Here is a 27674-nt window from a genome sequence, read left to right on the forward strand (position 1 = left end):
ACATATACTTAAGGCCTAAATCCACAGTTCCCCACCATTATGTGGTACAGTCACAGACATGGACCCCTTTCATCAGAGATATCAGACACATTGGGCCCATGCTGTACAGCCAGATATATGGATAAAATTGTGAGACTACAAGGACACTTACCTCCGGTGACATCATTGTGCTCCGGGATGTTTTGCTTCTCTTCGCCTGGAGATAGAATTAGAAGCAAATGTATTGTCAGTATCCCATAGTGATTAGTGATGAGCGAGCACTAAAATGCTCCGGTACTCGTTGCTCGGGTTGAGAAAATTGGAATACTCGGGTGCTCGGTCCAAGTAACGAGCCCAATGTAAATCTATGGGAAACTTGAGCATTTTTCAGGCGGCTCCCCCCGGCAGTCTGCAGAGGGCCTAAACATTGCCCAAATCGATAGGAACAGTGACCTGGGGACAGCATGGGGAAGACCCCTGGAAGCATCTCCCAGGTCACTTCTGTCAACAACGTTGTCAGAGTATTACGCCACCTTTACAGACTCACAATAAAACATACAAAAACAAAACCAAAATGGATTTTCCTGGGAAAAATGTTAAAGAACATCCTTTCCAAGGTAATGACTTGTATATAAGACAAAATTAATAACCAAAGCCAAAAATACTCCTCCACACCTTGGGCTATGTTCACACATAGCGTTTTTGATGCGTTTTTGCACTTTTGCATTGCTTTCCATGGTGAAAAATACATTCACCGGTAAATGTCATTTTAACATTTTACTACCGTATCTGACCATGTGGTGTGTGAGACATGATCAGACAACATCCTGTTTCATTTATGAAGGAGGGACTCTGAAAGTCACAAAGCCTATTTTTATAGGGCCATCAGGCAGCCCTTACTTTTCTTAAAGGGCCAGCAGTCGGCCCTTGCTATTGTTAGAGAGCCATTAGCCGGCTATGCTTTGTTGTTCCCATTATTAAAGAGTGGGTCTCCTATACTGTTATTGCGTATGCAAGGGCAGCCAAAAATTTGGACGCACCCCAATACCCCTTTGAAGAGACATAGAGGAGGGACTCAGTACAAAAATGTTCCCATTATAAAGGAGTGGGTCTCCTACAGTGGTAATGCCCATGCAGTGACTGCAATGGCTGCCAAAATTTAAGAAAATACCTCAATATCAATTTAAAGACTCATAGAGGAGGGCCTTAGTAACGACATGTTCCCATTAGAAAGGAGCGGTCTGCTATACAGTTATAGGGTATGCAGTGAATACAACGGCTGCCAAAATTTGGGAAAAACCCCAATACCAATTTAAAGACACATAGAGGTGGGCCTCCGTAACAAAATGTTACCATTAGAAAGGAGCCGGTCTCCCATACTGTTCTTGCGTATGCAGTGACTGCAACGGCTACCAAAAATTTGGATGCACTAAAAATGCCCATTGGAAGAGACGTAGAGGAGGGCCTTATGAAAAAAATATTACCATCATTAGGAAGTTGGTCTCCCATACTGTTATTGCGTATGCAGTGAATGCAAGGGCTGACAAAAAGTGTGAGGCACTCCAATGCCCCTTTCAAGAGACGTAGAGACGGGCCTCATGAAAAAAATATTCCCATCATTAGGAAGTGGGTCTCCCATACTGTTATTGCCTATGCAGTGAATGCAAGGGCTGCCAAAAATTTGGAGGCACTCCAATGCCCCTTGCAAGAGACGTAGATATGGTAATGATATGGTGGTGGAGGATGAGGAGAAGGAGGAGGACAAGAGCAAATAGACAAAATCAGGAAGCGTATACCCATGTCTGAGTGTGAAGACAGAGGTGCATGGGAATAGAGTTAGACCTCCCAAAAAAAGACACTGGATTTGAGTTTATATTACGCTGCTATCATTCGGTGGTGTTGAGAAGTCTGGCCCAATCCAGCCCTTGTTCATTTTAATAAGAGTCAGCCTGTCAGCATTTTCAGTTGACAGGCGGATGCACTTATCAGTTATAATTCCCCCGGCCGAACTAAAAACCCGCTCTGACAAAACGCTAGCGGCAGGGCAGGCCAGGACCTCGAAGGCATAGAGAGCCAGTTCATGCCACGTGTCCAGCTTGGATACCCAATAATTATAAGGCACAGAGGAATCACTGAGGACTTTGGTACTTTCGAAAGGTACTCCTTCAGCATCTTCCCAAACTTTGCACTCCTTGTGAGAGTACCCCGCGCCTCAGGGCCTGTGCGATGGGAGGGTCTGAGAAAACTCTCCCAGAACTTTGACAGTGTTCCCCTGCCTCTGCTGGATTGGAGTTGTGTCTCTTTCTCCTGTACTCCTTGGTTTTCCAACAAACTGTGATCTCTGCCACCAGCGTTTTCAGATGTAACTTTTTTTAATAATTCCGCAACAAGGGCCTTTTGGGACTGCCCCATTTTAGCAGACCTGTCCGCCACGGGAATAAGAGATAGAAAGTTCTCCTTGTAGCGTGGGTCTAGAAGTGTCACCAACCAGTAATGACTGTCACCCAAAACTTTTAGAATGCAAGGGTCACGGGAAAGGCAGCGTAAAATAAACTCAGTCGTGTGCCTGACTGCTAACAGGCAAGACTTACATATCCTCACCAAGAGGACGACTGACCATGCTCTCCCCTTTATCCTCCTCCTCTCTCTCTTCAGGCCATCCACGCTGAATAGACACTGTGACAGTTGTGCAGGTAGTACCGTCTAAAGCACAGGAAACTAGCTCCTGTTCTTCCTCCTCCTCTTCTTCATTGTCAACCAATCCATGTTGGGATGAGATGAGGCTGGGCTGTATGGAATCACCCTGTATGCTTCCTTGTTCCATCTTGTCGTGCCCCCCCTGCAATGCCTCCTCTTTAATTGTAAGCAGCGAGCGTTTCAGAAGACAGAGAAGTGGGATGGTGACACTAATTATAGAGTCATCGCCGCTCATCATCTTCCTCAAAGTTTTGGAGGATGGCACAGATGTCTGACATCCATGCCCACTCCTGAGGTCTTATGTGTGGAGGCTGACCTGAATACCAGCCGTGTTGATGCTGGTAGTCAATAACTGCCCTCTGCTACTTACAAATCCTTCCCAACATCTGCAACGTTGAGTTCCAACGCGTGGGGACATCGCACATCAGTCGGTGAGCTGGAAGTTGCAAATGCTGCTGAAACACGGCAAGGGTGGCGGAAGCTGTAGCTGACTTTCTAAAATGGGCACACACGTGGTGTACTTTGACAAGCAGATCCGGCAGAAATGGGTAGGTTTTGAGAAACCACTGAACCACGAGGTTAAGCACATGGGCCAGGCATGGTACGTGTGTGAGCTCGCCTCGCTTCAGAGCCGCCACCTGGTTCCGGCTATTGTCACACATGACCATGCCTGGCTGTAACTTCAGCGGTGTCAGCCACAGATCTGCCTGCTCTTTCAGAGCTGTCCACAACTCTTCAGTTATGTGCGGTTTGTCACCTAAGCATATTAGCTTCAGCACAGCCTGTTGCTGCTTGGCCGAGGCAGTGCCGCAGTGCTTCCAGCTTGTGACTGATGTGGTCATTTTGGAGATAGAGGCTGAAGAGGAGGAGGTTCAGGAGTTGTAGAATGTAGGGACAACCCTGATTGACCCAGGGCCCGCAATCCTTGGTGTCAGGAGGACGTGTTTCCAGCCCAAGTTCCAACTGGGTCCCGGCTTCCACTATATTAACCCAGTGTGCTGTCAGCAAGATGTACCGTCCCTGCCCACAAGCACTTGTCCACGTGTCCGTGGTTAGGTGGACTTTCCCAGTAACTGCGTTGTTGAGGGCACGGCTAATGTTGTGGGACACGTGCTTGTGTAATGCGAGGACGGCACATCGGGAGAAATAGTGGCAACTGGGGACCGAGTACCGAGGGACGGCCGCTGCCATCAGGTTGCGGAAAGCTTCCTGTAGCGTCGGTATCTCTGCCTCCTGCCCGGCAGAGACGCCGATCCCCTCACCGCCGCGGTCCCGGTCCGGCATCCTCCAGCTCCCTCGCTGCATCTGCCCGGGGTGCGCACCATGCGCAGATCCCCAGGCACTGTATTTAGGGGGCGCTCGCGGTCCCTCCCTCTTAAAGGGGCTGCGCGCGCCGTCCTAAAGAGTCCCCGGCCAATGGCCGAAGGACTGCCCCTATATATGGCACCTCCTCCAAAATGGAGGTGCCTGTGCAAAGTTGTAGATGTGTTCTTACACTTCTCCAGCCCTGACGTCCCAGTGCTGCCCACCAGCCTGTCCATCAGCCATGCCCGCCAGCCTGTCCATCAGCCATGCCCGCCAGTCTATCAACCGTGCCTGCCAGTCTGTCCATCAGCAGTGCCCGCCAGCCTGTATCAGCCATGCCCGCCAGTTTTTCTACCAGCCGTGTCCACTTGTCAGTATGCCAGTCAAGCCTGCCTACCTACCTTCATCACCTGTCTGTCTACCTGCCGTGCCTGTTGGTTTCGGCCATCAGTCCCGTGGGAGTCGCCTGCTCTCACACGAGGTTGGTCCCAGAGTGGCACCTGGTCCACCTTTCCGGTCCCTCCTTGGTTCGTGGAGTCGATTAAGCTGCCGTGTAGCCAGGGTCGGTCCGGGTAGCCACTTAGTTATGCCCCTCTGGTCCCTCCTTGTATCACAGCACAGAGGTTCCACCACCCGGACCCGTAACACTTCCGTCTCCACAAGCCTAAAAGGCAACATTTTGAGCGCAAGCATTCACGAAATGTGTGAATTTAGTAGTGTGACCTGTGGGGCGTTGGCTGCGTATTTGCGCCTACGTTACAAGGACTAGGGTAGGGACAACTGAACACTGTGCTGGGACAAAGACATGGACGTGGTTGATGACGATGCTAGTTGAGAGTGTGCAGACAGGTGCAGGGCGGGAGGCATCTTCACATGCACCATGGACAGGGGTCTGGTGTGCACGCACAACAGCGGAAGAAGCAGTGGTGTCACCCGCAGACACTGTTTCTGGACCCTGGCGTTCGGCCCACCTAGTCGGGTGCTTTGCTGTCATGTGCCTGATCATGCTGGTGGTGGTCAGGCTGCTAGTTTTGCTACCCCTACTGATGCTGGCCTGGCAGATGGTGCAAATGACCTTTTTGGGGTTATCTGCAGAGTCTTTAAAAACCAACCAGACTTGGGAAGACCTAACAGTTGTACTGGCAACTTCTGTTGTGTTGGTGTTACGGGGAACGCTTGCCCGTTTTGTGTCTGCGGCCACCATACTGCTTCTTCTTGCTTGTTGTGGTGCTACGCCTCTCTCCCCCTGTGTGCTGCTGTCCTCTCTCTGCATGTCTTCCTGCCAGGTTGGGTCAGTGACTATATCGTCCACCATCTGATCTTCCACTTCCACACCCTGGTCCTCCTCCTGATTTTCTGGCAATTGTGTCTCATCATCACCCACCTCTTGCGACAGTAATTGCATTTTCCTACTGTCGCCTTCGTGTGACCGTGGCTGCTCAAATATTTGGGTATCGCTACACGCATTCTCCTCTTGCCCTGCTTGAAGCTGGCCGGGCGAGTGGCCCAAATCTATAAATGGAAAAGTGAACAGCAGTGTCCAAGTGTGGGATCAGCTGTCTCCGGGCACCCGGCATGGTGGGAGGAAGGAGGATCAGGGTGAGGAATATGCGGTCCAGACTCATGGCTAATGAGACTTGACTATGTGGAAGACATGGTGGTGGTGGTGGTGGCAAAGTGACTGGAAGCATTATCTGCTATCCAACCAACAACCTTTTGACACTGCTCTGGGTTCAATAGTGGTGTGCTGCGGTCCCCTAGCAATTGGGACAGGAAGGTCGAGCAACAAGATGTGCGTGTTTGCTGTGGCACAATTTCAGCTTGCACACTGCCTCTGCATGCACCATCACCATCACGTCCACTTCCCTGTCCCTTGCCACGCGCCTTCCCCATTTTAAATAGAGGATAATATTTTCCACGTGCACTACAAACACCAGGATTTGAACCGCAGTTATATGTCATACGTCTGACAGACACCCACGGTTTTAAATAGCGGCCCTGTAGTTTCCTATTCTTCACAGCGATCACATGTGAATAGCTTCACGGACACACTGAAGCAAAACTCTAAATGGAGCACAATATTTTCCACGTTCACTACAAATTTGTGGATTTTTATCGCTCTAATATGGGATCACGTCTAATGGTGGAAAAGATCTGGCTGTATTCAGCAGTGCTACAAGCAAATGGAGCACTAAAATGATGTACTCTGGATTGCTTTTTAAGCCAATAATCAAGATTAAGATAAAAAAATTAGCCCTGGCCCCTGATATCTGGGGCTATGTCTACAGATATCTGTAGCAGCAGACAGAACATGCAATGGACCCTCTTGTGCTGTATACACTGCCACAAACCCTGCCTGCCTAACTCCTGCTATCACCACTGAATATATGCAGCTGGAATAGTCCTCAGAAGGACTGTTAGTTCAGATGAATATATAGATATGCTGTGGAAAACCTATAGTAACTAATTAACAAGCAAATCTCTCCCTGACGCAGCAGCACCTCTCCCTACTCTGCCTGTTTCCAGGATAGACTGTGACGAGCAAGGCGGTGCCCGGTCTTATATAGACCTCATGACGCTGTGCGGCCAGCCAATCACTGTAATACCACAACCAACATGGCTACAGCATTACAGACAATCCCTGCATGTTCATTGGCTCTGTACAGAGCGCCAAACATGTAGGGAGGGGACCCGAGCAACCCGGAAATACTTGCCGAGTGCCGAGCACAGTGATGCTCGGGCAAGTACCGAATAGTGGCGAGCAGGCTCACTCATCACTAATAGTGACCCCTCATCATCCACTGACCCTCGCCTTGACATCAGCCGGTCTTCCTATATATTACTTAATGATGATAACCTATATACCGACTGTCTATATCTATAATGAAGAGACCACTGAATGGAAGACAAAGAAATGGAAGATTTCTCACCTTGTGCGGTAGTTAGAAATAAAATAAAAGTCCTTGCTCGTAAGCATATTGGTCTCATTCTCATTTGCGGCTTAGAGAAAGATCAGATCCTCTGATCGCGAGAAAAGAGATGCGGAAACACTCTGGAACACACATTCTATAACTTGCCAAACACTGTGACATCACCGCAGTGTTCCATTAATGTCATCACACGACCGTCCTATAGCAGGATGATCAATGAATAATAGCAATAATTCTAAAATTATTTCATTATAAATACTGGGATGAAATGTCCTCATGCTTCCTGCAAACATCAGATTTTATTTTCTAATATTTTTCATTTAATTATATATGCTGCAGAACACCAAAGAAGATGGAGGTCTGCAGAGACCAGCTGTGGATGGGAAAAGTCATCAGAATAGATGCAGTAGAAAGTCATAGTCCTGTCTCCTGAGCTGTGCACTTCTAAGAGGTCTTGTGAGCAATCGATGGGGGACTCCCGACACAGACCCGCACCAATCTGCTCAAAATAAATGGACTTAAAACATATATCTCCCAAAAGTTTAGTTACTCTTTAAATGTTTACTAGCGCTACTGTCTGCAACTAATCAGTATTGTGGTTACTGTATGGTCCGCAGTCTGATGATGGCTGTTAACAACAACTCCCATCATGTCCTTACCATTATTAAGGACCTACTGGGAGTTGCAGTTTCATGCTATACAAGTATATATGCTGGGGGATGACCTGACTTTGCAATGGATTGATGTACTAATCTTGGTACTGTATTCATGTACTAATAGCGGTTCTGGTGATATAGTAATAAACTGACGGTGGTTCTGGTGATGTAGTCGTGAACCGACGGTGGTTCTGGTGACATATTGATGTGCTGACGGTGGTTGTGGTTCTGTTGACGTATTCATGTGCTGACGATGGTTCTGGTGATGTATTGATATGCTGACAGTGGTTCTAGTGATATATTCATGTACTGAAGATGGTTTTGGTGATGCATTTATGTAATGGTAATACAGTTGTGTACTGATGATGGTTCTGGTGATGTATTAACGTAGATGTTGTAATCCTTAATTTATTAGTCTTAATACTCAATCATTATAGGCCATTGTGCGGAGCTGAAAATGCAGCCGTCTGAATTAGCCCATATTTGTCACCCGAACAAGTGTTTGACTAATGCCTTTAGACACTATAGACAGTTGTCTGATCATTCAGGCGGCAGTTATCTCGCCCGACTCTCCCATTTACAGGACTGGCCACTCTGCCGAACTATCATGTGTTCTCTAGGAGAAAGCTGCTGCCAGACCTCTCTAGTGGTGGCTTATCATTTAGAGAACAAAAGGATCTGCAGTCCTAAATCGGACAGGATGGATCTTTATTTCCCCCCGACATAATCGGTCAAATTAGACTGTTGGCTGAACCTGTCGATATTGGTGGATTCGGACAACTTTAGTCTAATAAATATGGGAGGACTTAACCACTATGTAAAGGGTATGGGCACACAATGTCTTTTAGACGTCTTCAAATTCCATGAGTTTTTCATGCAGGAGACGCTTTAGGACACGCCATCATCTTTTGTGCTAAAGCTACTTTTCTTGCTTCTTTTCAGACGTCTTTTCCGACATATTTTGGCCACCGGTTTTTACATTTAATTGTATTAAATAAACTAGTGAGCGGCTTCCAGGCAGAAGTCGCCTGAGGAATGATCAAGTCACTTAGTTTAACTTCTTTGGAAACCTAAAAAGGTTAAAAGAAGCTCAAAAGACTAAAACATATAATCAGCAAGTTGTTTTAACATTGTCTTTTTAGCTTTTTTCTTTTTTTTTTTTCAAGCAGGTTACGGAGCAGAGCCACCTGAAAAAGTGTGTCTTTTACCATTACTCTGACGTACCAGCAGGGGACATGATAAATTACAGTGCCTAGGGCAGCATGAGCACCAAATAGGGCCCTGGTTATAGCCCACCACAGTGTTTTATATCCTAGTGGCAGGACATAGGACCCTGGGTATATGTGCCACAGTGTTACTTTGCCCATATACTTTTAGACCCCTCAATCCAGGCAATGTCAACTCTGTTTTTTTTCCAATTTATCCTTTAATTATGTCTTCTGTGCAAGTATTTAGTTAAGAGCATAAAGTCATCAGACTACAAATAACACTGTACTACAAGTCTCAGCAGGTCTGAACACAAATACAACAGAACATTATATGATGTGTCAGTAAATTGTGCAATAATACAGAAGGCGGGACATTAGTGCAAAGAAAAAGTCACAGGAATTGGCAATCACAGATGAGAACCGATCAATAACGATGATATTCAGAGAGACATGATGGGGAGAGTAGTACAGGTCATAGATAAACCACCTTAGAACGGGGAAAATCTCCACTGATTGAATCCTAATGGACAGTCCTGGTGCCAGATTGGCAGAAAATGTTCACAGTAGTCCAATACTTCCAGCAGCACAGAGGAGGTTCAGCAGAAGGGTCTCACATGTATGCGATGCCATCTTGCACAACGTCCTGCAGCATCTTCTTGGTATCATCCCTCTACCGGCAGCTTAGTGGAGCTCATTTAAAAGGGGTTTTCTCATTTTTTTATTGTCTATGCTAAAAGCGGACACAGAGAGAAGAGCCCCCTGTACAAGAACAGTACATGGCGTTTTGAAGTCCAACAGCTCCTCATAAATTTTACCTGCTTTGGAGGTGTTTGTGCCCCCCCCTTACCTCTTGGCCCCTTGTCTGTACACCAAGGGTATGTTTTGTACACCGAGGGCATGTTTGACCCTTGATTGACATGTTGTGCCGACACTCTTTGCCTAGGAGACCGACCACCGCTGTTAGACTGCAGAGGTGTCCAGTAACCTACACAATGCCCAGTGAACTATAGAAATAACAATCCCTCCGTTCTTGGATTTTTAATGAGAGGTAAATTGCAAAAGATTATTGTCTTTACAAACACTTAACAATTTTACTCACTTCTGATGAGAAAACCCCTTTAAAATAATCTGTAATTTTGCTGGTATAACTTCTTGCCAGTAAACTAAAACTTCCATTTTTCTTATTAATGTTTTTCAACTCACATGTCCTATTCCCACAGTTAAGGTATATGTGCAAAGAAAAAAAAAAAAAAAAGGCAACTACGAAAAAAAAAAATTAATAAAATAATAAAAAAAAAGTTCAGATTTTTGTCCATTAGTTGTTTTCCTTTAAAAACCGTACATAATACCAATGAGGAATTAAAATCTGGTAATCTCAATTTGATTCAGCGTTTAGTCACAAGTCTGAAGTAGAGGTCAGATTGTGCCTGGAATAATTTAGGATAAGACTGTCACTAAAAGCTCACGCTCCGTCCTCAGGTTTGTGGCTGTTTGCGCATCACTCGGTGAGAAGATCCTTTGGGTCAATGATCGGCCCCTGAGGTAAGAGCCATAGGATGGCGACCATGTAAAACAGCCGGACGGCCACAGACGTCAGATACTAATGTGGAGCAGATCAGGCCGCCATAAAAGACAGATACTACTCCCCCGTGGTCCTACTAAATCTAACTGTATGATCAGACGTCTTTATGGCGGGTCAGTAGGATCGCAGGGATGGGATCTGGGTCTGGCAGCTGTAAAATAGATGACGACGCCGGCCCCAGGGTTAGATGCCTATTATGTAGGTTCCTGATCTGTTAATGTGATTACATTCAGATTTCTCACGTCTGCGGTCAGAGGAGAAGCTCTTCTGCTCCATTACCAACATGGACGTCGCCGTTCATTTCCCGCACAGAGTCTATGCCCAGATATCCCAGGAGGATGTCGCTCCGCCGGCGGGAAAGATGCAGGATGTCCTCTGCCAGTGACTGGACCGTAGTGTATCTCACCTTATCCAAATCGAACATGTCCTTTAAATACTGCACGATCTGGTGCTGGTGGGAAACATGAGAAGAAGGAGGTCATGGCACAGAGATAAAAGTACAATAAGGCGGAGCCACGCAGGAGATCGATAGATCTTCTATATACTGCAACACCATATTACAGTATATAGTAGAAGTGATCAAATAACCACAGGTTCAAGTCCCTCAGAAGGAATAAAAAAAAAAAAAAAAATATGGAAATTTATATATATATATATATATATATATATATATATATATATATATATATATATATATATATATATATATATATATATATATATATATATATATATATATATATATATATATATATATATATATACACACATACATACATATACATACTGTTGTATACATTTAAAAAAAAAAAAAAGTTATCAAAGGTTTGGAGCACTTTACTTTTCCAGATTTAAGAAAATATAAATTGACCTGTAAAGGCAAAAAGTTATAAAAACAAAACAAAACACCAAAACCTGAATTACCAGAATTGCCGTTTTTTTTTTATTTTTTTTTAAAGCTGCTGCTTCTCACTAGGGATGAGCGGACCCGTGGATGTTTGGGTTCAGTGGGTTCTAGTGAACTTTAGACTAAAGTTCGGTTCGGGTAATAGAACTCTACCCTGTGCCCAGAGATAATTCCCCATAGGAAATACTTAAAAAGTAACTTCTATTAGTTCCCAAAGATACAATTAATTAATAATATCACTTACTTTAAAGAAATTACAAATTTCTGTTAAGTTTTCCTTTGGACCCAGAAATCCATATGCCAGTATAGGGCTGACGTGCTCCGATACGGAGTAGAAATGCGATATGAAGCCGTCTGGCACCTGATAAAGGAAAATAATCATTAATTATACGGTGAAATCAGGGGTGTAACTGCAATGGGTGCAAATCGAACCTGGGCCCTGGAGCCTAAAGGGCCCAAAAAATCTTTGATCTATATGAAAAGACCAGTACTATTATAGACTTGCAATAATTGGGGACCCCGAGCTTTTGCATTGGGGCCCATGAGCTTCAAGTTACACCACTGGGAAGACGACGGATGATAGCAGGCGGTCTACTGGCCAGAGGAGGCGCTAAACTGATATCTGGCCGCCCAATAATCAAACTCCTATAGCAATTGTTAATATCCGGTAGAGAATTTACACAAAATATATGTACGTCACATTTACATCATCACAAGATTGACTGAGTCGCTGCATTTCCCCCTCAGGACACCACAGAGCGCTAAAAATTCCCATCTGCATGAATATGCATCTAAGTTAGTATTACTTTAATTAACCAATTGCCAATGTCCTCACCATGAGAAGCCTCCTTTTTGCTTTCAAAACTGACCAGCAAGCTGTTGCCAAGGCCTGCGGAGAGGAAATAATGAGTAAATGCCTTTTATCATCTTCCAGTCATATATCATTTATACACAATATATTGTATGTACACAGAACTGTGCAAAATTTTTAGACAGTAGGGAAAAATGCTGCAAATTGTGAATGGTTTATAAAACAGAAGTGTAAATGGTTATTTTTTATCAATTAACAAAATGTTAAGTGAAAGAACAAAAGAGAAATCTAAATCCCATCAATATTTGGTGATCACCCCTTTCTTCATCATTTTTTCACTACACTTGCAAGCAGTTTTTGAAGGAACTTGGCAGAAGGTTGTTCCAAACATCTTGGAGAACTGACCCCAGATCTTCTGTGGATGTCACTTGTGCAAATCATTCTGTGTCTTCCTGTGATCCCAGACAGCCTGGATGATGCGAGATCAGGGATCTGTGGGGGCCGGATCATCACTTCCAGGACTACTTGTTCTTAGTGACATTGGCTGGATGTTGGGGGGGGGTGGGGGTCGTTGTCCTGCTGCAGAATAAATTTGGAGCCAATCAGATGCCTCCCAGAAGGATTTGCACAAGCCGACGTATACAGAAGATCTGTGCTTAGTTCTTCAAGATGTTTGGAATAACCTCCTGCCGAGTTGCTTCAGGAACTCAGTGCAAGTACAAATACCTAGCAAAAATGATGAAGAAAATGGGCGGTCACCAAATATGGATGGGATTTAGATTTCTTGGTTGTTCACTTTGCATTTTGTTACTTGATAAAAATAAACTATTAACAATTCTATTATTAAAACTTCTTACTCTGCAGCAGTTTTCCCCACCTGCCTAACAATTTTGCACAGTCCTGTATATAAATACATTATCATATAGACTTAAGTATGTGCCCCCTTAACATCCACCTACAGGGGATTTTCTGATCTCCCATCCTGCACCCATAGACCTAATACGGAGTCGCCCCTCTATAGATATATCGGCTCCCGCTCTTCTGGGAAGGATTTCTACAAGATTTTGGAGATGTCTGTAAGAATTTTTGCCCCTTCAATCAGAAGAGCATTTGTGAGGTCAGACCCTGATGTTGGGGGGAGGCCGGGGTCACAATCGCTGTTCTTGGATGGGGCTGAAGTCAGGGCTTTGTGCGGCTGCTCATGTTCTCCCCCCATGTCTGTATGGACCTTGTGTACTGGGCGCAGTCTTGGGGAACAGAAAAGGGTCTTCCCCAAACTGTTCCCACAAAACTGAAAGCTGCAAATGTGAAATGTTAATGCTTCAGCACAAGACATTTTTGACATCACTGCGACTAAGAGGCCGAGGCCGCCCCCTGATAACAGCCCATAGTATTATCCTCCTCCACCATCTGTACAGCGGGTACAATGCAGTCAGGGGGTAACGTTCTCCTGGAATCACCAAACCCAGACTCCTCCATCAGACGCCGGATAGAGAAGTGTGATCAGTCACTGCACAGAACACGTCTCCTCCAGAGTCCAGTGGTGGCGGCTTTACACCACTCCATCCGACGCTCAGCATTGTGCTTGGTGATGTACGGCTGCATTCAGCCGCTCGGCCATGAAGCTCCCGGCAGGGGTGCAGCGTTTGTGCTGATGTTATACCAGAGGAGGCCTGTACTCTGCAGTTATGGGGTCAGCAGAGTGTTGGTGACTGTTCTGCCCTCTGCTTCTCAGCACTCGGCCCCCCACTCTAACATTAAGGGGTCTCCACTTCGTGGTTGAGTTGTTGCAGTTTCTTCCACTTCTCAATAATATCACTCAGAGGTGATGGGGGAAGATACAGGATGAAGAAATGTCATGAACGGACTTGTTACCCCGGTGTCTCCTATTACAGGACCGTGCTGGTGTCAGTGAGCTCTGCGCGACTGGCCACTCTGTCACGTGTTAGTAAAGGCAAACGGCATGGCGGGGGGCCGGAGGTTATACACCGGGGGAAGAAGGGCCGGATGTTACACACCGGCTGGGCCGGATGTTACACTCTAGAGGGATGAGGGGCTGAATGAGAAGTCTGAATTCAAAATTAAAACATGTGTCCCAATACTTTTCTCTATTGACCTTTAGCATTTTCCTTGACACAGGACAGCTCAGATTCCTATTGGAGATGTTTTATTTCCCTGCACAACGTCCTCCACAATACACAATGATTATATAAGGATTATTCTCTCTTCTTACTGTTTCCTTGAAGCTGTCAGACAACCAGCGGTTGCGTAGAACAGCAATCACCGAGGTAGGAGGGTTTTCTAGGTCCTCAAAGGCATCCATTAGGATAAAATCCAGCACAATGTCAAAGAAATTCATGCAGACGACCTGGATGGGAGAAGAGAACACACGTTTACTACCCCGAGAGGAGGCCGCTAAGTCCTGTCCCTTTTCCCAAACCTATCAGTCCTGTTTGTACTAATCCACAAGACACTCCTTTGGGAGACGTGTTCTTGTAATCAGACGTGTTATTTACTGCCGACTTCTCCCCAGATACCGCTCCCTGATCTCTACAGAACAGGCAAATAGAACGGCACAACAGAAAGCAGTATAGCTTAATAATATTTACTATTTTTACATATGTTAGAGGTTACCTTTAGTTTATAAGATTGTACTAAGTTTCAACCAACAACCTTCATTTTCAGACTCCTGATATGCGGTTGCTGGCTGATCCAACTTTTAGATTTTTCACTTGTAGGAGCATCTCTCCCGGGAATATAGGCTGGATGTGAGGTCTGTTTCTCTACCGGTAATATAGGCTGGATATGAGGTCTGTGTCTCTCCCGGGAATATAGGCTGCATGTGAGGTCTGTGTCTCTTCCAGTAATATAGGATGTATGTGAGCTCTGTGTCTCTCCCGGGAATATAGGCTGCATGTGAGGTCTGTGTCTCTCCCGGGAATATAGGGTGCATGTGAGGTCTGTGTCTCTCCCGGGAATATAGGTTGGATGTGAGCTGTGTGTCTTCCGGTAATATAGGATGGATGTGAGCTCTGTGTCTCTCCTGGTAATATAGGCTGCATGTGAGGTCTGTGTCTCTCCTGGTAATATAGGCTGGATGTGAGGTCTGTGTCTCTCCCAGTAATATAGGATGGATGTGAGCTCTGTGTCTCTCCCGGGAATATAGGCTGCATGTGAGGTCTGTGTCTCTCCCGGGAATATAGGCTGCATGTGAGGTCTGTGTCTCTCCCGGGAATATAGGCTGCATGTGAGGTCTGTGTCTATCCTGGTAATATAGGTTGGATGTGAGCTGTGTGTCTTCCGGTAATATAGGATGGATGTGAGCTCTGTGTCTCTCCTGGTAATATAGGCTGCATGTGAGGTCTGTGTCTCTCCTGGTAATATAGGCTGGATTTGAGGTCTGTGTCTCTCCCAGTAATATAGGAAGGATGTGAGCTCTGTGTGTCTCTCCTGATAATGTAGGCTGTATGTGAGGTCTGTGTCTCTCCTGGTAATATAGGCTGGATGTGAGGTCTGTGTCTCTCCTGATAATGTAGGCTGTATGTGAGGTCTGTGTCTCTCCTGGTAATATAGGCTGGATGTGAGGTCTGTGTCTCTCCTGATAATGTAGGCTGTATGTGAGGTCTGTGTCTCTCCTGGTAATATAGGCTGGATGTGAGGTCTGTGTCTCTCCCAGTAATATAGGAAGGATGTGAGCTCTGTGTGTCTCTCCTGATAATGTAGGCTGTATGTGAGGTCTGACTGTTTCATCCAGGAACATAAACTGTAAGTGAGTTCTATGTATATCCAAAGTACTTCTGTCTCCATTAGCTCATATATCATCACAGATTCGATCCGGTCCTCATTTCCTCTGCATGTGCTTTACTCCTTAGTTGTTGTTTTTTTATTTTACCTGCCGAGGAGAGTGTACATGCTTTCTCTCCTCTCCATGTTATGGAAATCTGTGCACATCCCTCCTCCATGTTGCCAACACTTAAGGAAGGGAAGGGGAGAGCAGAGACAGCAGTCAGGAACTGGAGCTGAAGGATACTGCTTTTATCAAGGCAATGTACATAGAACCGATACTCTGCCCTCTCTGAGCAAATGCTCCGCCATAGACAGCCACAGTGCTGTGCAGAGCTCCACAGAGCAACAATGACTCTCAGCTTGCAAATGATGGATGAGGTCTAGAAGTAGCATTATTCGGCAGTAGACCGCATATTATTAGCGATAGGCAGTCACAGGCCATGGCCAGGAAACCCCTGTATCTGGAATGGGGTCTCTGAATGATTGTTAGTAAGAGAAGAGTAAACTTTCCTTACCCCACGTCCTTCCAGCTCCCGCTGTGTGGTCGGCCACGATTCCTCCTTTGACGCATACAGTAGCATCTGTTCATAGTTCTCAATGAATCCCTTGGGGTTCTAGCAGGTTTACAATATACAGATCTCACTCAGTAAAGTCTTATTACACCCACACCCATCACTTACTGACAAGTACAATGTCCAATACCTTCTCTGCTCTCACAATAAGTCCCGTCACCATCTGCTTTCCGACTTCACCAAAAAACAGCAGATTCCCATCATCCTGGAGTAAGAGCTGCAAGAGAAGCCCCAAAGTGGATGATTAATCTCCTTACTCACAATAATGTATGAAAGATCTTGTTGGCTTCAGTACCTTGAAGGCTTGACGGACGCAGTGGAGTTTAGCCAGAAAGTCATGGTCGTTGTAGCATCCCAATAGCTGAGTCCTGAAAGTGGAAAACATCTTTACTCAACGTATTTTAATGTTAGGAGTTAAAACATTAATCCCTTCTTGGACATTTAGGACATAAAATGTCTGATATAAGAAGGTCCCACCACAGGGACCTGTTTATATTTCGAGGATTGATGACTATTTGCCTCACTGAGAATAGAGCGGTGGCCGCGCATGTGCAGCTTTCTCCATTCACTTGCATGGGACTTTGGAAATTGGTGAACATAAATTCATAGCTCCTACACAAGTGAATGAAGAGAGGCACAGATGTGAGGCCGCCTCTCCATTCCTGGTCCTGCAATTATTAGAAATCCAATAGAAATTAATTAGGAAAGCCACAGATGCAGTGCCGCCGCTCTATTCCCCACAGTGCCAAAAACGGGCCCTGTTAAGATATCTTGGAATACACATTTACCACCTATAATATCATCATATGATCATTGTGGGACCACGTATGTGACTCCCCCCATAGATCACTTAAATGGGGGATCCTGAACACCCACATCCCTCTTCACTGCACAAAAGTAGCAAGGAGGTTTTTTTCTTAAGATATTTCCCCTTAAACAAGCTGCAGAAGGGCTGGGTTCTGGGTCCAAGGACCCCCAATGATCATTTGGCTACTCCATAAATGCACTCAGAAAGGGATATCCGGAGCCATATTGAGCCCATACACTGCTAAAGCAAACAGGAGCGGAGCCCTGCTACTCGCATGAGAGAATGATCTTTTCAGTGATGATTAGGGGTCTCAGGACACAGCCCCCCACTGATGTGCAAGATCATTTAAGGCACTCTAAGTGGAGGGTGGTCGAGCATCTACCCTATGGGACTGATTGAGTCTGATGGAGAAAAAGCCCCTCATCAGAAATCCATGCATTTGCTTCAGAAACACTTAAGAGGAACAGAACAGATTTTCAATTGCAAAAAATTCAGCCGCTTGTACATTTGTACCCCTAACACGGCCCTTACCTCACGGTCCGGCACGTTACTTCACCGATGCTGACCAGTCTCATTGCGTCCTCGTAGGCTGCTGCAGGCTTGGCTGGTAGGAACGGACCCTCGTTCAGTTGAATGGACTCAAAAAGCTAAAAAGCAAATAATATCTACATTAACAAATAATTCAGGGGACAGAAAACGAGATACAAAAAAAAAAAGTAACCGTATGGATCAGAGACCTCCATACATCAAGAAAAAAGGGGACGTGGAGGAGTTTTATTTGGAAGACGTCGGCCGGGATCAGACGTTACTGTGGGCAATGCCTCTACATTATAGGAGTCGTCACCTCTGCTGCGGAGAAGAAGGATTCGTCTGATATTGTGCTGATCTCATCATCCATTTGTAGCTGCCTCCTGCCCTCCAGTAATGGGAACATCAGGGCTCCTTCTGTTTTGGGAAAGGAGCGAATAAATATACAATTCTCTAAAAAGAGGCAGTAGGATTGTTATATTCTCTGAAATTTTAATATCTTGTTTTTTTTTTCAACTACTTAACTTTCTTACTCTTCTTCTGGAGTCTAAAGGCCCCCATAGAAATAAGATTTAAAAGAGGTCGTCCAAGCTTGGGGCTCAAGTCTGTAGTCAGTTTATGTGACAGGAGACCTGTGAATCCTCACCACAGCATGCAAGACTCACTGGTGCCAGGAGCGGGCAGGTAACTGCAAGTAGGTGATTTGCATACATGCAGTCACATGCCGACTAGACGTGCGCATCATTGCTCAATGCAAGTTAATTGAGTGAGGCCGGATATGTCTAGTTGGAATATGGCCAGAATAATGCAAACTGCATACTTATCGCTCCCGGCGCCGGAGAATCCTCACAGTGCACACTGCGCGCTGTGAGGATTTGCAAGTCTGCAGTGACAGAGTGACTGCAGACATGAACTCCAAGCCTGGATAATCCCATTAAGTCAGCCAAACCTGTTAATATGGACAAGATCGTCTTACAGGTTAATGTGTATGGGGGCCTCCCGACTCACTGCAGGGGTGAGAAGGATTAAGTCAGCAGAATTTCAATAACTGATCCCTTTTATTTGGGGCAAATATCAAAGAAGTTTAGCAGCAGCTCTCAACGAGAATACAGGACACTCAGCCGTGTGTTCCTGTATATGGGGGGGGGGGGGGGGGGGGGAGGAGTCAGAAGAAATGTGTTTAGGTCCTCATACACATCACATTTAACACAAACACTGCCTCAAAAAACAATAATAGTGCTGAGTATTGGGAGTCCCAATCAAAGGACTTCCCCTCTATTAGCAAATTACCCATTATTAATCCTGCAGCAGAATATGTCCCAAGGATCTGATCAAACAATGGAGGAGGGATAGATCAGATGCCACAAAAGCTACAACTCACCCAGATCCACCAGCATGCTGTCAGGAGGAACGTTCGTGCCAAGTTCTTCCTGCAGATTGTAAGCTCGGCTCAACAAGGATTCTAACTTCCCGGCAAACTCTTTGGTTTGGGACGTCTAGAATAAAAGAAAGGAGAAGAACGTCTTCATTAGGGCTCATGAGGCGTCTGAGCAAATCGGTCCAATCTCGGACAACAATGCAAGGACTGGTCACGAGTCTCCCGACCGGAGTATGATGGCTTCATGTATCTCTATGAGGCTGTCACACTTGGATCGGGAGAGATGCATCAGACCGATTTGCACGGACATCTGTATGAGCCCTTACATTTACAGAAACCAGTTATCAGAACATATATATATTTTACAGTAGACGTGGTCTTACCTCGAGTATACTTGCAGATGTCTCATCATTGATAACTTCACTACTCTGAGCAGTCGGGGTATTGGAGCTGCACCTCTGCCCAATATTCAGTGCCAGCTCCCACTTATGCAGAGCCTCTTCAAAAAGCTCCACTCCTAAATAGCAAACATAGTCAATTTAATTATAAAAAAAAAAAAAAAAAGCAATGCTGATCAAGAAACGTGCTTAACAGTCCATGGGATGAGAGCCTCCAGTGGCACGAGCCGGGCACCACATATTTGGCACTGAAATGGCAAAATTATGTAAAATCTGCAATTTTTTTGTATTCAATTTTGGAAAATACTTAATGGGTCAAAACACTCACTAGACCCCTAGAGAAGTGCTTTGACAGGTGTAGTTTCCAAAGAGGGTCACACCTTGGGGATTTGTACCATACAATACATAGGGGGATCGTCAAATATGACATCGCACCTGGAAACCATTTGCTCAAAAAGCCGTCCTTCCCTTCTGAGCCCTGCCGTGTGCTCCGGCAGCAGATACCCCCATGTGAGGGTATTTCTGTGCTCAGGAGAAATGTGGGGTGATTTTTATTTGTTATTCCTCATGAAAATGATAAAATTAGAGTTTAACCTGTTAAAGACTGGAATTTTTTTTTTTTTTTAACTTCCAAATGCTAAAAATATTTTAAAAATGATGCAAATATAAATAAGACTATCTTAAGGACAGAAAGATTACAATTTATAAAAATGCTATTTTTTTAATAAATACATTTGAAACTCTTCAACCTTAATTTAATAACAATATAAAGTACAATGTGTCACAAAAAAAGAAAAAAACTAAATCTCAGAATGATTGGATACACCAAGTGTTTAAAGTGAAACCTATCAGACTAAAAATAAAATTGAGGCTTCATCCTACGACCCCATTCACCATTCAAGGGGTTAAACACCTCTAGAAGGTATTTTTATGATCTATATGGTCCTTTTAAGGCCTTTGCTTATAATAACAGTTTCCATTTAATGTCATCTATGATTTGTGATTTATAACTGCAGTAAATCCTACCTTGAATGTAAAGATGTTCTGCTTCGGACTCATCAGCGGCGGTGAACTGTTCATCCATCTCTCGGGGCTCCCATGATGCCAATGAAGTAGCATTTGCATTGGAAGAGTTGACCGCCACCACCTAACCAAGAAAGCAATGGAGATCAATGCAATTTTTTTAAGTTTTATAACTTTTTTTTAGAAGTCTACAGGACGCCGTAAGTAGATTATAGTACCTACGAGTCTAAGTGCCGTATATTAGAGGAACGTACCCACAGCAAAGTGAGAAATTCAGTATACTAATATAAGTAAGTATTATGCAATTCATTAAAATGTTCTTTACACTGGCTCCATTCACTAAAAAGACTGCAGCCATAAGCATCCTAGCTGAAAATGAATCTGAGCCCCCCCGGATACAAACCAGCACCAAGTACATCGATAGGATGGTGAGTAACTTGTTGATTGCGGGGGTCCGATCCTCTCTGAATGGAACAGAGGTCAAACATGTGCACATTCATTCTCTATGGGACGGCACAGCACTTGGCTAGCTGCGGCAGTCCCATAGAGAGTGAATGGAAAGGATGCACATGCCGCAGAGCCCCATTCTTGAGATTGGTGGGGGAACTAGCGATTAGACCCCCCCCCCCCCCATGATCGATCCTATGCAGAGGATAACATACACCTGGAACAAAATGCTTTATCCTCACGATTTTTATCTTTTCCTACTTGGCATAAGAAGCGGACTCAAAATCATACAGCGGCAAAGCTTACCGATGCCAGACTGTGAGTGGAGCTGGAGTGCTTGCTTGGCTCAATCGAAGAGATGCCGCTCAATGTGTCATTGCTTTTGCTGCTCGGACTTTGCACCCTGCGCGAGTATCCTAAAAGGGGATGAGAACAAGGAAAGATGAAGCGCCACCGGTACGGATGTGTCTTGTAAGAAAGTCCTTGCTGCTATCTACCATTTATGCAGCTTTCACAATGTGTACGTGATAAAAAAAACACAACTAAATAATAAATGTATATAACATTAAATTATTACTCAGAATCAAACAAGTGTCGGGAGACACAGCGAAGACATCGCAAGAAAGGCACCAGTCCAGGAGCTAAGTATATGATTTACTGCTTTACCAGTAGTGGACAACCCCTTTAGAGCCACCGCCCCACTATCAGTACTTGGTCAGTATTTGTTCTCAGGAGTGGGAGCCAAAACCTGGAGTGGGTGATAAATGCAGAATTGGTGACTTGTTTCTATTATACCTTTTCTCTAATTGTTCCTCATCTGGTTTTGGCTCCCACTCCTGAGAAAAAATACTGACCGAATACTGATAGTGGGGCCATGGCCTAAACCTGGGAAATGCCATGCTCCCTCTCCGATGCCCTCTGCTGGCTTCTGAGCCGCACAGCACACAATGGTATCTCACCAGTGTCACTTTTCCTGACCCCCTCTCCCTACCCTGGAGCGGTGTGTTGCAAAGCTGCCAGCCTCCCATCACCATTATCAGCTCCTCTCCTTGATATTTTTGTCAAGCATCCTATTGTGTAATAAAAGTCAGGATTTAAAGCATAGCCCATATTGGGGAAGGAGGAGCAGTTCTCCGAGGAGGCGGCGTGCAGCCAAAGTGAACCAAATGGATTATTTTATGGATAAATGAGATGTAAATGTGCCGATACCAGACGTTTGCTGTACTGCAATGTAAAAAGTAAAAGGTCTCAGGCGCATCATATGTTCTGTCATTTCCCGGTGCTACGTGGTGGCAGGAGTAGTGATCCCGGTATAATTAGGCTACGGTCACACTATCAGTATTTGGTCAGTATTTTACATCAGTATTTGTAAGCCAAAATCAGGAGTGGAACAATCAGAGGAAAAGTATAATAGAAACTCGTCACCACTTCTGGATTTATCACCTACTCCTGGTTCTGGATTACAAATACTGATGTAAAATACTGACCAAATACAGATCGTGTGAATGTAGCTTTACACATACTTACTGATCAGTCATAATATATCAGGCATAAGATATATTATACCAAAGTAAGTCAAAGTAAGATCCAAAATGATGCCAGGACCCGAGGTTTCCCAGCAGAACAATGTCCCATCTTGTAGCCCCCGCCGGCTTGTCTTCTTCCCATAGAGCCTCCTTGGGTCATCTCTTCCCAGGGTAAGTGACGCACATTGACACCCGGTCGTCTACATGATGTGAAACCTGACTCATCAGACCAGGCTGCCTTCCTCCATTGCTCAATGGTCCCGTTCTGATGCTCATGTGCCCATTGTAGGCACCTTTGGCACAGATTATGGGCGCTCTGACCGGTCTGTGACTACTCAGCCTCATATACAGCGAGTCCATGGGTTTGTCTCACCTAATAAAGTGAATGGGGTTGAGCTGTGACACCGGGTCCAGGGCCGATCAGTCTAAGTCTGCCCTGCAATTCCTGGACTTAAAATGTGCGTCTGTCTGCAGGACCTCCACTACGTATGTGCATACCCTAAGACTACATAGGTGACATTACAAGGAGATGCAATGCTGCCGGGAAATGCGATGAGCCAGTGTCTCTGACATCTCATCCATAATATTGCACAAGATGTGGTGAATTTCCACAGTCCAGGACAAGTTTCTATAAACACCAGGCAGGAATTTCCTGAGATTATATTATCAGACCATCAGGGCAGTAAATTCCACAATGTGAGGACTGAGGCCGTTACATAAAACCTCTCCTGCTTTCCAATTATTGGATGAAATGCAAATATCAGATAAGGAGCTGGTAATGGGGCATGAGCCGATACAGTAGCGACGCCCCTGGTAACCTTTGCCCATTAGGGTGACTAACCTTTCTTTACAGAAGAGGAGCGTCTGACAGGTAACACGACTGGCGGGACCCCTCCTGCCTTCAGGTTTCCACCGCCTGCGGTTATCTGTTTTTTCTTGTGTTTCCGTCTCTTCAGCTGATGAGCTGCCAGGGCTAAGGCCACGGTGCCCAAAGCGGTGGCAAAAAGGACTTTCCTCAGGCCCGGAGACAACCTGAGCTGGGAGAAAGTGTTCTGGGAAGAGACGTAAAGTGTAAGAGACGAGCTGCACACAGAATAAGTCCCTGCAAGTGACGCCCCACCAACATGATCTGCAGAATTCACATAGGATGCAATGAAAGGGGTTGTGCGAGAGAGTATGTGATGCAAAATAAAGCTGCCGGAAGTATTGTAAAATATAAAGTACCTGGTAAATCCCCCGCCGCACAGTTCTGCCAGTCTTTGTTTATTTTTATGGAGTAATGATTGGCTGCAGCAATCACATGAATCTACAGCCTATCATTAGCCTCCTTGGTGATGCAAAGCCGGTAAAGCACATGACGTCTGAGGCCAGAGACTAGCTGCAGTGGTCAATCATGTGTACGTCTGGCACATCATCACTCCAGAAAAATAAATAAAGAATGACGGTGACCACAAGTACATCACTTACCCACAAAATATGCCACAAATGGATCGTAGATGCCGTTCCCATCAATGGGGCCTGCATATATCAAGAGCAGGGACCAGTCATGTGCTGCCATCAGGGGAGAGGGTTTTTGGAAATCCCATAGAAATTAATAGGAATTCTGACCACCTCTCCACTGACAGTGACACATCTCAGGGCCCCATTCTCAAGACTGGCGAGACCAGCATCTTCTATACATTTAAGGTATATCCTGTGGAAAAGCCAGAAGTGTAATACCCCTTTAAATCATAGTTGCTGGCAGCAAATCTTATCAGGAATGTGCTGTCAACAATATGCAAACTGTACGGGACAGAAGGACCATATAGACAATCATTTATCCCCGTACAGTATATGTTGCACCTTGTGAACATTAGAAATAATGAAATCTGCAGTTGTGAATGCACCTTAAAGGGGACCTGTCACTTGCCATAAAAAAATTTCATTTTTATTTGGTGTAATTGCCGCTGTTCTCCTGAATCCGGCGTAGTGTTTCTTTTGTTCCAGCGCCTCTGCTTTCCTGAGCTATGACCCCTTCTTCCCTGTATATAAATCTAGTCTTGATTGTCAAGGGGGCATTATAAATCTAGTCTTGATTGTCAAGGGGGCATTATAAATCTAGTCTTGATTGTCAAGGGGGCATGACTCAACTCTTGTCATCTTTAAGACCACGCCCACTCGGCTACAAATACCAGATTTATATACAGGGAAGAGGAGGCCATATCTCAGGAACAGAAAGGCCCACGAAGAAAAGAACAACAACGTCGGATTCAGGAGAATAGCGGCATTTACACCGGGTAAGAAAAAATACATATTTATGGTGAGTGACAGCAGGTCCTATATATAATATCCTACACTTCACACACACTTGGATATAGGACACTGAGATGCTGTAGAGCACCAAAGCCAGAAGTGGATCCAGCAGGAAGGAGAAGTGCAAACTACAATGACGTTTTTCTACAAAATGCTGTGTGTGAATCTGTCCTAACAGGGTTAGAATTAAATTCAGTAACGGTGTTACTGCACAGCTGAAATCCAGCCGGTGTCACTGATCGCACAGACATAAGCTCATCCAGACATCACGGTGATAACAGCCTGTGTTTACCTGTCCAAAGGTCGTGTACAAGAACACGGGGATCTCCGCCACGGTCATTGCTAAAGCCTGGATGATGGACATGCCCTCTGCCCTCTGGAACGCCATGGTAATCAGGAGGACACAGACGGACGGAGAACGGTTTATTCCACTTCAGATGCTAAAATCTTCTGTTCTTCATCAGAAACAAAACCTTCATCACTCGGATGTCCCATCTTCTAAGTGGCCCCTGCAGATTCAGGTAAAAAGAAGAGACATCAGCACATAGAGAGGCATTGGATTAAATGCCAGGCATATAAGGAGAATACACTACACTTACAGAGGCCAAAACTGCAAAGTACAGCCACACTTTTCTATAAAACCTCGTACCCCATTGTCCGTTTACAATTCTAGTATTGTGACTATATGGATTCTCCGCTCTCTGTTCAAAAAGAAAAAAAAACAAAAACAATAAAAACCTTTGTTAAAGAAAGTGGGAACCCACTTGCTGACGGCCTCCTTATGCTCTCTAGAAGGAATGGAGGTCTCTAGAGCCTGGAATGGAGGTCTGTCCTCTTCAGCGAGGAGTCCCACTCGTCTAGGACGCAATGATAGTTGGAGATTGGTCTGGGGAACACGTGGTCAACGCCATGTAGAGACCTTCATGAGGGAAAGTCACACCGGTCCCACTCCTGGGATTATGGTGTAGAGAGGCATTATGTACAGTAGTCGGACCCCTCTGGTCTTCATCCTAGGAGCAGTAACAGCTTAACGTTACATGATTTGGTTGTGGGACCAGGGGTGCGGCCATTTCTCCAATGTGTCCGAGGAGCCGTTTGTCAACACAAAAACACAAGGCCACATGTTGATTGTGTTACTGTGAGCAGCCTGCATGGCCTAAAAGTGCTACCGAGGTCTGCAGCGTCTCCGGACTTGTCTCCCATGGAGCACATTTGGGACGTTATTGGTAGGTGACTACACAGGAGCTGCCAGCAGTGGATCTTGATGATTTGCCCAAGTTCATTCAGCAGAAGAATAATTCTCAGACGACCATTAATAACCTCAGTGATGGCAGCCACGGCTATAAGTGCAGGGATTTCTGCACGTGGCTCATACTCCAGACTGAAGAAATCCAGAGGTTTTCAGAGATTTGTTTCTATGTTTTCATCATTTGCAGATCAGTAACCGGTCTGTCCATCATTCCTAGACTCTTCCTCCTTGTTGCTGCAATTTCAGTGTAGAGCAGTGTGTATGGAGATACATACTATGTTTTATATTAAATCACTATAAAGGTATAATTATAATAATACATAATAATGTATGTCCAATAATAAATAATGATGCAATAAATCACTATACATATAACACAATGAGGATACATAGTAAATAACGGCTAATAATAATACATCAACCGCAGTAATAATAATGATAATAATACATAGTAGTAATGCTGCAATAATAATAATAACAACACTACAGTAATACCATAATACATAGTAGTAATAATGACACTACAGTAATAACTACAGTAATACCGTAATAATACATAGTAGTAATTCCACAGTAATAATAACACTACAGTAATACCACAGTAATACCGTAATACATGGTAGTAATACCACAGTAATAACACTACAGTAATACCGTAATAATACATAGTAGTAATACCGCAGTAATAACACTACAGTAATGACACTACAGTAATACCGTAATAATACATAGTAGTAATACCGCAGTAATAACACTACAGTAATACCACAGTAATACATGGTAGTTAATACTGCAGTAATGACACTACAGTAATACCGTAATAATACATAGTAGTAATACCGCAGTAATAACACTACAGTAATGACACTACAGTAATACCGTAATAATACATAGTAGTAATTCCACAGTAATAATACTACAGTAATATTAACACATAGTAGTGATACTGTACTGATAACACATAGTAGTAACATCACAGTAATAATAATACATAGTAGTAATAATAACACTGTAGTAATACCACAGTACTAATAGCACATAGTAGTAATTATAAGTGTAGTAATACTGCAGTAATAATAATACATAGCAGTAAAGTGTAGTAATACCGCAGTAATCCGCACAGTGTACACTGCCCTGTACATCAGCCGTGCAGTGCAGCCTGCGGCCCCATCATCACCTGCCTGCAGCCGCCGGCAGCTCCGCTCCGCACTCACCGCTTCCTGCCTCCAGAAGGGCAGCTTCTCCTCCAGCGCAGCGCAGCCAAACCTGAAGCCAGAGCAGCAGCCCGCTCGTCCAATCACAAACATTGAAGCCCGCCCCTCTCCTTCCGATAACCAATCAGTAGAGGGCTGCAGCCACCTCACATTCCCGACACAGGTATGGTTGCATTGGACAGTGTGCAGAAGCTTCCTGGTCTCTGCTATCTCTGATTGGTTTAGACAGAGGATAGGGGGCGTGTTCGCAATTAAAGTGACAGTAGCATGGGGAATGATAAAAACGGTCTGGAGGTGACCTATCAATGGCTGCTGGGGATGTGTAGTTATGTGAAGAATTATTTTACTTAGCTCTTTTTTATCTTACTTAGGATACAG

At 44.8% G+C, this 27674-nt stretch overlaps 1 protein-coding gene across 6 annotated transcripts; it reads right to left on the minus strand.

Annotated features, from left to right (window-relative positions):
• Window positions 1-8973: 8973 nt before the first annotated feature.
• MIGA2 (mitoguardin 2) lies at window positions 8974-27387 on the minus strand. 6 transcript variants are annotated; one of them, XM_073640064.1, is made up of 17 exons: window positions 27189-27339; window positions 25433-25534; window positions 25126-25342; window positions 23383-23593; window positions 21322-21431; window positions 20572-20692; window positions 19531-19664; window positions 19151-19265; window positions 18086-18186; window positions 17773-17888; window positions 16729-16801; window positions 16564-16650; window positions 16377-16475; window positions 14309-14443; window positions 12100-12153; window positions 11509-11625; window positions 8974-10808 (listed from the first exon to the last, which is right to left on the minus strand). In XM_073640064.1, the coding sequence occupies exons 3-17, from the start codon at window positions 25219-25221 to the stop codon at window positions 10608-10610; spliced, it is 1770 nt and encodes a 589-aa protein (XP_073496165.1). In that variant the 5' UTR covers window positions 25222-25342; window positions 25433-25534; window positions 27189-27339; the 3' UTR covers window positions 8974-10607. The 6 variants fall into 6 exon arrangements, with proteins under 6 accessions (XP_073496165.1, XP_073496168.1, XP_073496167.1 ...); XM_073640067.1 differs by having other exon boundaries at window positions 27297-27312; XM_073640066.1 differs by lacking the exon at window positions 25433-25534 and having other exon boundaries at window positions 27297-27387.
• Window positions 27388-27674: the final 287 nt, after the last annotated feature.

The sequence above is a fragment of the Phyllobates terribilis genome, unplaced genomic scaffold, assembly GCF_046119375.1.
Source record: "Phyllobates terribilis strain yellow unplaced genomic scaffold, ASM4611937v1 Scaffold_7__3_contigs__length_470593459, whole genome shotgun sequence".
NCBI lineage: Eukaryota > Metazoa > Chordata > Amphibia > Anura > Dendrobatidae > Phyllobates > Phyllobates terribilis.

Bases quoted from the DNA above. Each gene is read 5' to 3' on its own strand.
- MIGA2 (XM_073640066.1), bottom strand. From the start codon at position 25,221: ATGGCGTTCCAGAGGGCAGAGGGCATGTCCATCATCCAGGCTTTAGCA. The intron at 19,665-20,571 runs GTAGGATTTACT...TTTGCTATTTAG, and splicing joins AGAACATCTTTACATTCAAG to GAGTGGAGCTTTTTGAAGAG. The intron at 10,809-11,508 runs GTAAGTGATATT...GTTTCCCACCAG, and splicing joins AAATTTGTAATTTCTTTAAA to CACCAGATCGTGCAGTATTT.